The sequence below is a fragment of the Ceratosolen solmsi genome, unplaced genomic scaffold (genome assembly GCF_000503995.2).
Source record: "Ceratosolen solmsi marchali unplaced genomic scaffold, CerSol_1.0 scaffold30, whole genome shotgun sequence".
Taxonomy (NCBI): domain Eukaryota; kingdom Metazoa; phylum Arthropoda; class Insecta; order Hymenoptera; family Agaonidae; genus Ceratosolen; species Ceratosolen solmsi.
Window position 1 is genome coordinate 416,821 of NW_011948421.1, and position 14,465 is coordinate 431,285.

General features: G+C 30.8%; 1 protein-coding gene across 1 annotated transcript in view; it reads right to left on the reverse strand.

Moving 5' to 3' along the window:
• RhoGEF2 (Rho guanine nucleotide exchange factor 2) overlaps positions 1 to 13,644 on the reverse strand; it is a 63,027-nt gene extending 49,383 nt beyond the window's left edge. The window contains exons 1-15 of the mRNA XM_011498865.1: positions 12,793 to 13,644; positions 11,955 to 12,177; positions 11,127 to 11,176; positions 9,585 to 9,642; positions 8,684 to 8,889; positions 8,302 to 8,508; positions 4,690 to 4,971; positions 4,016 to 4,153; positions 3,773 to 3,886; positions 3,603 to 3,701; positions 3,434 to 3,526; positions 3,154 to 3,347; positions 2,584 to 2,873; positions 2,328 to 2,495; positions 2,187 to 2,243 (exon numbers count right to left, since the gene is read on the reverse strand). Of these exons, the coding sequence (XP_011497167.1) occupies positions 2,187 to 2,243; positions 2,328 to 2,495; positions 2,584 to 2,873; positions 3,154 to 3,347; positions 3,434 to 3,526; positions 3,603 to 3,701; positions 3,773 to 3,886; positions 4,016 to 4,153; positions 4,690 to 4,971; positions 8,302 to 8,508; positions 8,684 to 8,889; positions 9,585 to 9,642; positions 11,127 to 11,176; positions 11,955 to 12,108 (2,110 nt within the window). The 5' untranslated portion in view covers positions 12,109 to 12,177; positions 12,793 to 13,644. The remainder of the gene's footprint in view (positions 1 to 2,186; positions 2,244 to 2,327; positions 2,496 to 2,583; positions 2,874 to 3,153; positions 3,348 to 3,433; positions 3,527 to 3,602; positions 3,702 to 3,772; positions 3,887 to 4,015; positions 4,154 to 4,689; positions 4,972 to 8,301; positions 8,509 to 8,683; positions 8,890 to 9,584; positions 9,643 to 11,126; positions 11,177 to 11,954; positions 12,178 to 12,792) is intronic.
• Between the last annotated feature and the right edge of the window lie 821 nt (positions 13,645 to 14,465).

The window sequence follows — 14,465 nt, forward strand, 5'->3', positions numbered from 1 at the left end:
GAGCAAACAGCACTGAAGTAAAAGAATTAACTGTCTATTATCGTTCATTGTTAAAGAAACAAATATTAATAATATTTTTTCAAATTATTCACAAATAACATGCAAAAAGTTATTCAAATTAATGCAGCTTTCATTAAGCTATTTATATTAATATACAATAACGTCAAAAGTAACACGGATGTATCACGGTACTCTACAACTAAACATTATTTATATATATATATATATATATATATATATATATGCGTTGATGTACATTTTTTGTAAAATCTGAAATTAATGAACTGATAAAATACTGTTGATGTACATTTTTTGTAAAATCTGAAATTAATGAACTGATAAAATACTAAGATTAGGCACAACTTTCTTAAATTATATGATAACAAATTGTATTAAATGTTGTTCATAACTATTAACGCATCTAAATTTGTTTCTCATGTAAGAAATCAAAAAATCCCAAGTCCCGCAAGTATAACACACGCAAATAAGGGATGCGATCATTTTCGCAATTTTTGCATTACGGATTTATTAAGGGAGTGCTAACCACGATCTTATATAAGGAATTATCGCGTGCAATACTCTTAAAGTAGTCACATTTGCGATCGCGCAATTGCCAATCTCCTTGCGCTCAGTTTTCGATTGTCATGACTCGTCATCCTTTCCCTCCTCGGTCAATGATAAGCCCATTTTCTCTTTCAGAGAATACGCGAGTGCGAGTGCGAGTGCGCGCGCGCGCGCGCAACTCGCCGGGGTCAATCGAGTTCACCGCAATAATATGCACTCGGGCGCGTGAACGTGACCGTCTTCGACTTTCCGCTTACATATAAAAATGTTAGCGCTGTCGCCTGAGAATCGCGATCGCTATTCTTTACCGAAGTCGACCTTGGGAACGCGTCGCGGCTTCGCATGTCATTTTATCGTCAGCCCGATGTATGGCTTTCTTCTCTTAAGCTGTTCGATAGAGGGGAGGGAGAGAAAGAGGTGGGAACGAGGAAGATTAAGCGGTTGAAGGAGAGTTATCATCTCATTCCTACGCGCCTGGGAACTCGTACCCATTGCTGTCAGACATATATTGCCTTTCGTGAAACGTGCTTTTCGTAATCAATCAGTGTATCAATAATTTTAAGACATTGTGATACGAAATGATAATAACACGAGTGCTTTATTGTTACTAGAATTTAATTTACTATATGATTCCACGTAAAAAATTTTCACGTGAAATATCACATTGCCGTTAAACGCACTATGTAGATATGATGCTGTGATAAAAATTATAAATTCACACAGTAGCCGTAAATTTCCCCTGTATTTCAATTAAATAAAGTTTTATGTTCATTGTTTAATAAAAATTATTATTAATCTTAAAGCCAATTATAGTAGCTCGAAAATTTTCATTAAAAAATAAATAATAAGTAATAAGTTGTTATAAATGCATTTATTAAATACATAGAATATAATTTTATGTATATAGGTATGAATTTTTTAATAGAAGTAAAACAAGTATTCTTAAAAAATATTAAAAACATATTTTAAGGAATCAGTATTATAATGGCTATAATAAAATGAGCTTCAATATTTTTATTTTGAACGAAAATTTGATGCAATATCATACAAGTATAACTACATAATTGATTTTATTTAATTTCAAATAATAATTGTTTACAAAAATTAAACTGTTAAGAATTTGATAAATTATTTGAATAAAATTAATGTTAAAACAATTGAAAATTTAATTCGATTGTTGTTAAACCAATAAATAATTTCTTAATTAGAAAGTGCATTATCACCATAAATAATGGTGTTATAACAATTCGAATTTATATTTCTTGCGATGATATAATTGCATATAAAATTAAATGATGCCCATTAAATATATATATTAAATATACATTAAATATATATATATATATATATATATATACACACACATATATATATATATATATATATATATATATATATATATATATATATATATATATATATATGTGTGTATGAACAAAAATAATGATTTGCCATCATAACAATCGATCTTACTAATACATTTTTTTAATATATATTATTATAATTTTCGTTATTATAATATCAATTTTTACATTAAATAATAAAAGTGTACTTCCAATCTCAAACGCTTACTAGATATTATAGTCTTATAATTATTTTGAACGTCAATAAATATAACTTACCATTTTCACCATCAGTCAATGGGCTGTTTTCTTCTTCTCCTCTTTTTATACGCTCAACTTAATAAATAAAATAAAACAAGTTATTTGTTTACTTATATAACAAAATAACGTAATTTATATAAAATAATTAAGTTCACTCACTATGGTGCATTTGATTTTGACTGTGATGCGATGGCGGTTTTTTCTCAGGCCGAATACGTTCCATCAATTTACTAATACGGTCATTGCCCCTTTCTTTTCTAACTAAAGGACCCGGGCAGTTCTCTTCCACTACTCGAACACATTGACGATGAACATTTAAGGAACAATCTATAATTAATTATATATTTTTTAATATTATTATTTACAATCACAGATTTTTCATATTACATAAGCTTTAAATGAATTTAAAACTCACTTCCACACTGATAACCCTGAGGACCAATTCCACCGATAATAAATTGGCAGTGATTGCAATATGTGACTGTGAAGTACTGATGGGCAACAAAATGATGACCCCTTACTGCCATTTTTCTCGCTTTTGCAGCACTTAATCTAGCTTTAATATGCGATTTATCTTTTGCGACGAAAGTTGGCACACGATCCAAAGATATTGGACGTACTTGTAATACTTTTGTTAAAACGGTTGCAAGACTCACTGCCGTTGCAAATTTTCGTTGATCAACGTTTTCTTTTTCAATATCTTCTCTGTAAAATACAAGTATAACACTTTCAAATATGACATATAGATAATTTTAATTACTCTTTACACATTGATCCTTATAAATATATTTTGACTTTAATTATTTATATAGAGAATAGACTTGAGTTACTACTTATAGTAATGTTGAATCTTCTTATTATATCATTATATTACATATATTTATACTTAATTTTGTATTTCAAAATTTATACTTATTAACAGTTTTAATATTAGTATGTAAATGTGCAGTTATATTAATTTTTATAAATATCATTCGAAACTTACAAATACGTTTCCATTTTTGGTAAAAGATATGTTTCGATAATTTTAGTTTCTCTACTTTTATCGCAAGCACTTTCATCCAGTTGGGCATCACTTGGTCCAAAAAGTGTACCTAATCCAGCTGTCCTTTTCTGTTGAAAATCGGCTAATTGTTCGTTAAGCTCTTCTTTTGCTCGATTTCTTGCTTTCCAAAATATCTAGAATTAAAAAAATAATGGTTACCATAAAAAATGGAAGATAAATCAGTATGGCCTTAAAGATTAAATACAGAGGTTTAATTTACTTTTCGCAGAATTTCTTCCTTGTCTGATTCCTTCAGTAACACATCATCAATTTCACGAGCAACATTTTCATCTACATTATTTAGACGTAGAGGCTAAAAATATTTTACAAATATTAACAAAATAACGATAAAATGATAAAATTATTATATAAAGATTAAATATATTTACAGCTCCAGGTACAAGAAAACTTGAATGAATTTCATAAGCCCACTTTCTCATTTCCTTAGCATTGCCCTCCTTATATAAATCCGTTATAAGATAAAATAACTGAAATAAAATTCGTTTGTTAAGTATTTTTATTTTTAAATGTTCTAAGCAAAGAAAAACAAATTTGTTACCAGACTAGAGGGATCGCTATTTGATAGTACATAATTAATAAAAACAGCAAGATGAGCATGATGTTGCCACAACCTAGACAGCAATTTAAATGGTCCGTGATCTTCCAATTGTCCCTATAAAATATTATATATTTAATTAAATCATATAATTAATAATGAGTAAGCATTTGAGTGACGAATAGTAGCAACATAATGAATTTCTATAAGACGAAAAATTAAATGGATTATTTTAAATGTACTTACAACTTCTTGATCGCTCATATCATCGTCTTCCATTGACATAATTGGTTGCTGAATCATTGGCAGTCCTGGATTACTTCCATCTAATATACTATGTGATCTAGGTGAAGATACCGCAGCATTGAAGTTGTCTAGAATATTCTATAATAGAATAAATAATATTACACAATTAAAAGAAAAAAAGGTTAGCAATTATTATTTTACTATGATATCTTTTTTAATTAAGAGAATCTCTACCGTATCTACCATTGTTTTAAATAAATATTATAATAAACTGATGTTAAAATTTATTTTTGAAAGTTATGTACAATATGCAAATTTAAATATTTTAAATACTTGAACGAAAGAAATTACAATTAATATTGTTTTGAAAATTCAGAAATATTTATAAACATTTATAAAACATGATATATTCTTTTTAAATGAAATCTTTTGATTTAGGAGACTTTTATAAAATGAGATATATTAATTTATAGATTGTAATTAAAGATTTCGAGTGGTAGTGATGTGACTGTTATAATAAAATGAGAAAAGCAAGAAAGAAAAATACTTTACAAATACTTTTAAAGCAATTTTTGAAAAAAAAAAAAAAAAATTAATTATTTTATTGCATTGAGACTTCTGTTTGAAGCGTCAGATTTATCAGCAGGATTGGACAGAGGTCATCGAAGGCTCACCTCGTTGAGATTCGAGCAAGTGACATCGTCAAGGCTGGGTGCAGGATAAGGAGGTGGCGGTGTGCCAGGCGGTGTTCTATGCCCGGGTGGATCATCGAGGTCGATACCACTATGACGTCCTCCTGGTCGCCCTGATCCCGGTGGTATCAGATCGCACATGGACTCCGAAGCGATAAGCTGCCGACTCGCCTCTGCTGGCGACATGATACCTAACTGTTCAGGGCTCGATTTAGTGCGCTGGTGTTTGTTCATACAGCAACCAAAATTTGCACCCTGAGAAAACTAAAACGACGCGTTAATGAATGTATCGAAGCTCATGTTCTCGATACTATTTATTTTTATATATATATTTACTTATTCGTTTATTCATATCCTCTTTTTAGGATGAAATTCTATTGTTAACACTGTTGATAGCAACGAAAATGACAATATTTTAATACTAGAGCTTTTATGATAATTATGTACTTTCGGAAATGTTAGTATATATTTAATTGAATGAAGTAATAAAAAAAGAGATTTAATGTAAAACTCGTTGAAAAATTACAATCATATTTGATAAGATTCTGATATTAATACGAGTCTAAGTCATGGATTATTCGTTATTTAAATTTCGTAATCATATTTAAATCTCTCATCAGTAAAAAAAAAAGTGAAAGATAAATATCAATAATTAATGATAAAAAGAAATACGCATTTCTTGTAGTAAAGTAAAAGGTTTTAAACATTTTTTTAACGTAGCAAAAAATAAATTTCATTAAATTTAAATGATTAAAGTGATCCAATTAAAGTATATGAATGTATTAACAGCTTTGATTCGTAAACTTATTATGAAAAATACGCATGCATGCGCTTATAAACATTATTTTCAATAATAGAATGAGATTTTCATGATTCATGACATATTTAAAATTTTAATGAATAAAGAAAAGCTTTCACTGTGAAACTCCTTAGATAAAAGCTTATTAATAATATATCAACGTTATAGTAAATAATAAAATTAATCCCATGCATCAATGAGTTGAAACATTTAAAAATAAATAAAGAAGTAATCGATATATATTGTAGGGATACAGTGTACTGACAAAAATATTTTAACATAAATGTATAAACAACACATGTATCTACTATAAACAAAATATCCTTTATATACATACATGCATATATATATATATATATATATATATACATATGTACAGACATCATGCATAAATACAATGCTCACATGTATACATATAATAAATTCCATAAAAGTTATTAAGTATATTTTCAATAACTAAATTTTAACATCAATTCATTGAATATGATTCAAGAATAATATTCATAAAAAATATACAAAAATTCGAATTAACCTTCAAAAATAATTTTATTTTATTCTTATCAAACCATTACTACTGACCACTCCCAATATAGGAATTAAATTAGAGCTCTTCATACATGGTTAACATTGGTTAATATCCACTATACCCTAAAGTTAAGTAATCAACTTGTTGCTTGTAACACTGAGAATAATCACGTACGATACAGTTTAATTATACTAATACATTCAATTGCTATTTTAATAATTAATTCGCATTTGTATACAAATCATAACCCAGTTAGTAAGAGCCTCAATTTTGATAATTTCAGGTCTGTCAGTACACCGCACCCTATACTGAATATCTCAAAAATAATTAAAATAAGTAAAGAAAAAAAAAAAAAAAAGAAAAAAAAATCAATAAAAGACAAGAAAAAAGCACAGGGTGTGAAAACTAGCCTACTTACAGAGTTAGGTATACCACTGGCGATGGGAGGCGTTAAGTGTCTCTCCGGCTCTGACTGAACTATGTTCTGTGAGTTGGGAGGTGGTCGTGGTGGCAAGGGTGGCGGAGCCAGGCTCTGCATGGATAAGGACTTACGAGAGGGCAGAGGTGGCGGTGCATCACCACTGCTCGAGGCAAGTGTGTGCTGGTTGGAGGGAGAGGAGACGTTTGTTACCAACGAGCAAAGCTGTAAGACACAACAAAAGCTGGTGAAGTTTCTCGTTTTTTTGTTATTATTTATTTTTATTGGAATTTCTAAGTTATTGCTTATACGATAACAAAAAAGAAATTGCTGAGAGATTTTATCACACAGGCTCGCTTAAAACTTATCATCTCAAATTATTACATGTATTATTGTAACTTTTACTTTATCCAAATCGTTATGACTATTTTCCTCATAAATTTACTGCACTACAAATACATTTATAAAATTACAATAGACCGAACTATGATTCTCATCAATATTTAAGTACAAACGATCTTTTATTTATATATCCAGTACTCACTCATATAACAGATATTTATTTAACTCTACTTTTAATTTTTTATTATCAAACAGTACACTTGCAAAATATAAATATATATACTAAAATATAATATATATCTACAAATTCTCATAAGTTTATTACTCATCGATTTTTCTTGATACAAAATTGTTACATTTTTTTAAACATAAAATTGAATATTTTATTGGTCTTATTAATATAAAATGCAGAGTATAAATTACATGCTATTGTTAACTATAAGAATTTCTAAGAAAAATTATGAATAACTAGATAAATTTATTTGATATATCTTATTTGCTTATAGCTTTCCGAGGAACATAGAAATAACAATCATTCAAAGTTAAAATTAAAATATTACATGTAAATTCTTATTTTATGCTAATAATTTTATGCTGGCTAGAGTAAATTAATAAGTGTAATTATTTAAAACATGTTGTCACAACAACGCAAATTCTCGTTGATCTTTGGTTAAAAAAACAAATAGTTTCCTTCCTTTAATGATTAAAATTGTTCTATAAAGTTATAGTTACGTTAATCAATATATATAAGTTTGTGTGTGTGCGCGCGCGCGCGTGTGTATAAACATGTGTGCCTGCGTGTGCGCGTGCTTGTGCGTTTTGGTGCTTTAGACAGTGATTTGTTATATTATACACAATACATTTACCCAAAAAATAGTAATAATTCTGAATTAAGGCATTCCTAATAATTTAATTAATTAATAAATGAGTAGTTAAACTGAATTATTAGATGCAGTTTTATCATGAAAAATAGATAGTTTCGAAAAAGCAATCATACAAAATTAATAACAATTTATACAATATATCTTTACAATTCAAATTAAAATAAAAAATTCTTAATATTTTTTTTTTTTTTTTTTTTTTTTTTTTTAGTAAATAACTATACAAATATTATTTAAAAGCAAAGGTTCTCTGAATAATTATAATAAAACTAAATTAAAATGTTTTTATACCAAATATTGCTATACAAACACTAATTTTAAATTAGAATTACCTTAAAAGAAATATACATTTTTGCAAACCAAGTGTGTAATGTGTGACTGCATGTAATTACAAATGAAGAGTGAAATAACCACTTAAATATAATTAATAAAATTGCCCAAACAAAAAAGGAATGAAAATTAATATTTTTTTCAGTCTATCAAACTATCAAAAACAAATCTTCAACACATTCTAAACAAAAATGATCATTATAAACACACATTTTCTACTGATAAATATATACACATAATTTTAATACACTAAAAACAAGCTTTAGAGTAATAAACTATTAATAAGAAATATTCATACTTGATCTAGTGGCTCTTGTAATTTTTTCAACCTTCGTTCTGCATTGGCAAGTTCCGTTTGCAATGAAGTAATATTATTTGCATTTCCAGCACCTGCTGCAGCTTTCGCTAATTCACTACGTAGTTTTTCAACGTAATTTTGTTCATTTTCTAACATTAATTGCAATGTAAATACACGCTGAGTTTCCAATTGCCGTCTTTTTTCATGCTATACACAAGAAAATGATTGTGTTACAAAATAGTGTAACATGCACACTTACTTCTATGAAATTTTTCGTATAAACAATTTTATATCAAATATTTACGGAACATTGTAAAATAAAAGTTTATATTAAATAATTGTATACTTTAGAGTATAAATATTATAAAATGACAAAATTTACGTCAACTGGCTGAGGTCCGGTAATTCTTTCGGTACAAGAAGTTGGTACGGTTGAAGCTCTATGCAGAGAAGTCGCTGCCTGTACAGGTGACACTAATACAGAACTTGTTGATAAACTTGTTGGTCGATGATGTTGCGACGAAGATAATCCAGTAGCCATTGTTGTAACAGATTTCTGCTGTACTGTCAGAACTACTTGTGTTGATGCTAAAATTAAGAATATTTACAATAAATACAATGCAATAATTATAAATATTTAACTCTGGCGCGTAAAAGCATCGTTATATCATAATAAATTTGCGTAAAATATAAAATTTACACGATTACTAAATAAATTGATAAAAATATTTTAACCTAAGATTTTATTAATTAAACTAACTGAAGATAAGTTTTTCAATGTTTAAAAATTCAATCATTATTTCAATTAATTGAATTTATACGATGAATGAAAGCAAGATAAATTATGACAGAACTGAAGGTGTCAGCGCTATAAACACTATGCTTACATCATCCTGCCTCAAGCTCACTTCAGTTTTATTTCACACTACTACAATATACATGCGCATGGGTATGCATGCATATGCACATACACGAATTAAACATAGAATTACGGATAACCATTGCTCAATTACAGTACCAACAATACACTTGGCTTTTATAGTCTGCATAATAACATCGATTTATTACAAACATTAATTAATTGATTAATCATAAACTTAAAATATCATTACTTAATAAAATTTCTTTGACTTATATGTTGTATGTATGCTATTAATTATAATGCATTTTAGAATAATTTTATAGTATCATTTAATTTAGAATTTAAAACAAATATAAAATTATTTTTACATATACGTTGTTTAAATACGTTATATAAAAGAGTGAATAAATAATTTGCTTACATTTAATGAGATTAACAACTTCAGTGTGCGTTGATTGCATTACATTCACTCCATTCACCTGGAACAATGAATAAAGTGATTAGAAAAGATAAAAATAATATATGTGTATTTTATATACATCATTAAATCTTTCATTAATTTTAATTTAATATTAGAAAGTAATATACCATGGCTAGTTTATACTATGAAAGTGTTGTGTTACTTGAAAATGCTAGTTTATTAAATATTGAAGAAAAAAAATAGTACACTTCAAAGTGTGTGCGTGTATATATAATTTTGTAATTAAAAATGACAGAATTTTATTATTACAAAATTAGTGTAGTAAATAAATTTTGGCCGTTAAATAGATTAATTTTAAAACGCTAACATATTATTTCTAAAGTATAAACTTAAGCTATGACAAAAATGATTTATTACTTATTTGTAAATGATAATTTAAAAATATAAACGATTTTCAAATTTCTTATATTTATAACACTTAATAAGCTTCAAACGAATTGAGAAAAAAAAACACAATTTCTTCTTATTTAATATTTATGAAGAGGTCGATAGAGCTTTTATTAAATTTTAGTATATTTCCAGTTATCAAAAAGTTAATAAATGCGTTAAATGTGATTTGAATTATTTCAACATACGGTTTTATTATATCACTAATTTCATGCAGTATAAAGAATTGACAGCGGCTAATACTTTTCTCAAATAATAAATATACTCAAATTTAAGACAAATTCATCAATCTCGTAAACTCATATTACTTTTAAGCGACAAATTATAGCTAGGAATTTTGACATTTTGAAATTTTGAAATTTTGAAATTATTGATTAAATTCTAGTATTCGTCATATATCTTGGTAAGATAATACATATGAGTTTCTAAATTTAGTTGTAATTCAAGAACAAGTTTGTCAAACATGAGTCATTTGACTGCATATCATTATTGTAGCTCTTTCTTATATATTCTATGAAAAATGACGAGCCATCTTTTTTGAAGAGTCAGTATGTTCAATATTTAAAAACAGCCCTCTTAAACATTTAACATACAATCTTTTTTAATTACCATAGATTTAAATTAACCAATACTGTGCTCAATACTAATGAATCTATTGCTTAATAGTCATAGAAAATATATCTACAAATGTGCTTCACTTTAAATTATATTTTTATATCTTTATATGACTCTTTATGATATAAAATTTTTGACAAACTATATTATCACACATTATTTATTTAAGAATTAAAGATTGATACCTGCATCAATTGTTAAAAATAAAGAAATGTCTATTTTACCATATTTTACCATAGTTAGTTTAACTTAATTGTTGTAACCTTACACACGAAAATACATATTACAAACACAGTGTCTATGTTTATTATTACTCGTATAATACATAAAAAATATGGAAATCCTGACAGCATAATTTTAAGCTGCAAATGACACGTCTATTGAAAGTAATAGAAGAGCATAAAACGAGAGCATGAAATTCTTTAAAATCTACATGTACACTCGTATAAGATTAACTGAAATATATCAAACGAAACTTACCTTGATTATTTTGTCACCTTCGTGAAGGCCAGCTCTCGCAGCCGCGCCACCTAAAAAAGAATAATATTAAAGTATAGATGTTACAAAAATTTTTTTTTTTAATTTAGGAATTCTAGTGTAGCGATCGGTGTAAATTAATTGTCTTCTCTGTGAATAATTAAAGATAATTACAAAAATTTGGATAAAAGTCATTAATAAAAAATGCATTAGGTTAACTTAGTTAATTATTTCAATATACTATACTTGTTAATTACTCTATTTATTAATACTTCAAATTATTATGTTTATTATTATTATTATAACTTATTCTTAAAGCAAAGCACTGCGTTGGATCTTGATTAATTTTAACTTACAGTAGAAAATCCTACTGTTACATTTTTAAAATCTGAAATTACAACATTGTGCGTCAAAGGGAAAAGTTTTTTTGAATTTCAATATTACATTCACACGTAACGTTAAATCCTTTTTTCAAGTGTTAAGCTAAATTAACTCGTATTAGTAATTTAACTCATAAAATAAATGTTCCTTGTTCTGAGACATTAGTTTGAATGCACATTTTGAACTTACAAAATACCTTACAACTTCTTATAATTATTACGCTATACATTTTGTATTTCGTCAAATCAGTTAAATTCTTAATTATTTAAAATAACAATCAAATAATTATTATTGTAGGATAAAAAGTATTTGAATACAAATACTTGTCATTTTGCAATTCTATCAGATAATTCAAATACAAATTGGACAAATCGATGCTTACATTCAAGATAATGGATACGACTGGATTTTATTCAAAATTTCAGAATAATTATTTGAAAATACATTTACCTTCTTTAACGGACTGAACATAAACTGGCTTATCCCCTGAGACTTTCATTCCATATCCTGCGTAATCTTTGTAAACAACCAACGTGGCAACAGGAACCGGCTCGCCGATTCCACCATCGCCAACACTGTGACGCAGGGCCGTTGTTCCATTCATCCCTTCTAAAGGCTATTGAAAGCCAAATAAAATTGTAATGCTCCTAACGCTGTCCGCTTCGATATTTAGCTTGAAAAGAAGACACGCAAATTTAATGCTCGTCAATCTAATGAAGAGTATCACGTGTCAAATTATTTAAATCTCAGCTATTAGGACAATGTAAGAATAATTGGGATACAAATGAACAAAAATTAAGAAAATTGCCAACAATAGTCGAATAGCGTTAAATTAAAATTTGGTATACAATCGATACAAGCTGTAATTAAGTAACAAGAAACTTTTAAAAAAACTATCAAACATTGTTCTTTTATCTTCTTCGTTAGTATGTAATTAAATTTGCAATTCAAATTTGATAAGTAAATGGCAAACCTTAACTATTCAAGTTAAATCTATTAAAGAGTATGGCATTCTCGTATAGCGTAGGTTGAGAACAAAGTCTACCATAAAAGATAATCTTGAAATTGAAATTGGAAATTTCAGAAAAGCAATCTTTGACAAATATCACTAAGATGACACAACAATCAAGATGATATAGCCGTTCGTGTTTGCTTTTGATATGGAAACAGAAGATTGTCCCAAAATCAACGTTTGGCATAGCGATGCAACAATATCGATCGAATGTCTGTGAATTTTATCGATATCCCTAAGGCATTTGAGTCTCTATTACAGCATACACCAGCTTACCTTCCAAATTTATCATCTCCATGTCTTTAATGAGAACATCGTGCAATGCAGCATCGGCTAAGAGATTCGCTGGCACAATACTGATGTGCACTGGCACCGTTCCCTGGAACAGCGCTCTGAGGCCTTGGTTTTTGGTCGAGTGCCCCTCTTATTAACTTTATCAAGTCATTTAGTGTCCAAAGATCCACAAAACAACAGACCCCTACGTACTTCGACTAGGGTGATAAAAAACGGGCCGCACACGCACGCACGCACGCATACACACACGCTGCCCATGCATCCAAGTAAGAAAATAGATCCATTCGTGGTCGGGCGCACTCGGTCGCGGTCCTCTGGCCGAAGGATTGGGCTACCTCCACGGCTGGAGGAGCTGCTCCGAAACGTCGGAGCGCGTCGTACCCCCCGTCTAGGTGGTACCGACTACTCTTCAACGAGATCGACGATGTCACGGACGCATCAGTCCAGCGACGGCGCAAGTAGATTGTCATAACAAAAGGAGAGGCACGAACATGGCTCGCTGCTACAGAGACGTGAAGGGGCTAATTATTATTGCTCCGCGGTACGTCCGACCGTCTGTGTGGTGCAGCCGCCGCCTCTCGGTTTCTCTCCTCCTTCCTTTTTGCACTCTCCTGCTCGCTCCCTCTCGCTCCCTCACCTCACCTCTTTCTCGTTCTAACACCGAGCACTTTCACGACCGCGGCACATTCTGGCGTCGTCCTGTCCTAGCCAACCGATTCCCGGGCCTCATCTCTCTCCCTCGCTTTCTTCCTCTCCGTGCCTTTAAAAAAAACACATACGCTTAAGCGTACCATCTACACACGCACAAGGTGACGTGTGCGTGAACGGAGAGACACGCACGCACGCACGCACGCACGCACGCACCGTATCGTACCGCACCGTACCGCACCGCACCGCACCGCACCGTACCGCACCGCACCGCACCGCACCGCACCGCACCGCACCGCACCGTACCGTACCGTACCGCACCGCACCACACCGCACCGTACACGTCTACGCACACGCACACGCACACGCACGCCTTAATCCCGTGCTTTTATTGCGAGCGAGGCCGATCCCGGTGCGGATCGCGGGGGCACTCCCTCGGGCACGATGCTACGTCGTGGATGTGGCCACGTCGCCGACCTCGTCGAAGTCGCTCTCGTACCTCGCGCCTGTATTATTCTTCACTGCTCCGCGATGGCACGTCGGCGCTCTCCTCTCTTCCCTTCCTCCCTCCAGCCGTCTCTCGCTGCCTATCACTATCTCACTCTCTCTCTCTCTCTCTCTCACTCTTTCTCTTTCTCTCTCTCCCAAGCACACATATGTGGGCGCACGCGCGCGCACTTCTCATTCTCTCTCTTTCTGTTCGAACGCGCGCGCGCCATTCTACGTACACATTGACGATCGCGCAGCCAACGGGCGAACGAGTGAAGGAAAAAGAGTGAGAGGGCGTGTGTGTATGCGTGTGTGTGTGTGTGTGTGTGTGGAGAGAGAGAGAGAGAGAGAGAGAGAGATAGAGAGAGAGAGAGAGAGATAGAGAGAGAGAGAGAGAGAGTTGAATGGTCATTATTAAAATAGGATTACACGGCCATACAAGTTCATACGAATGCACATACCTGACACGCATATATATATATATATATATATATATTTCATTCGCTTCCTCTTGCTCT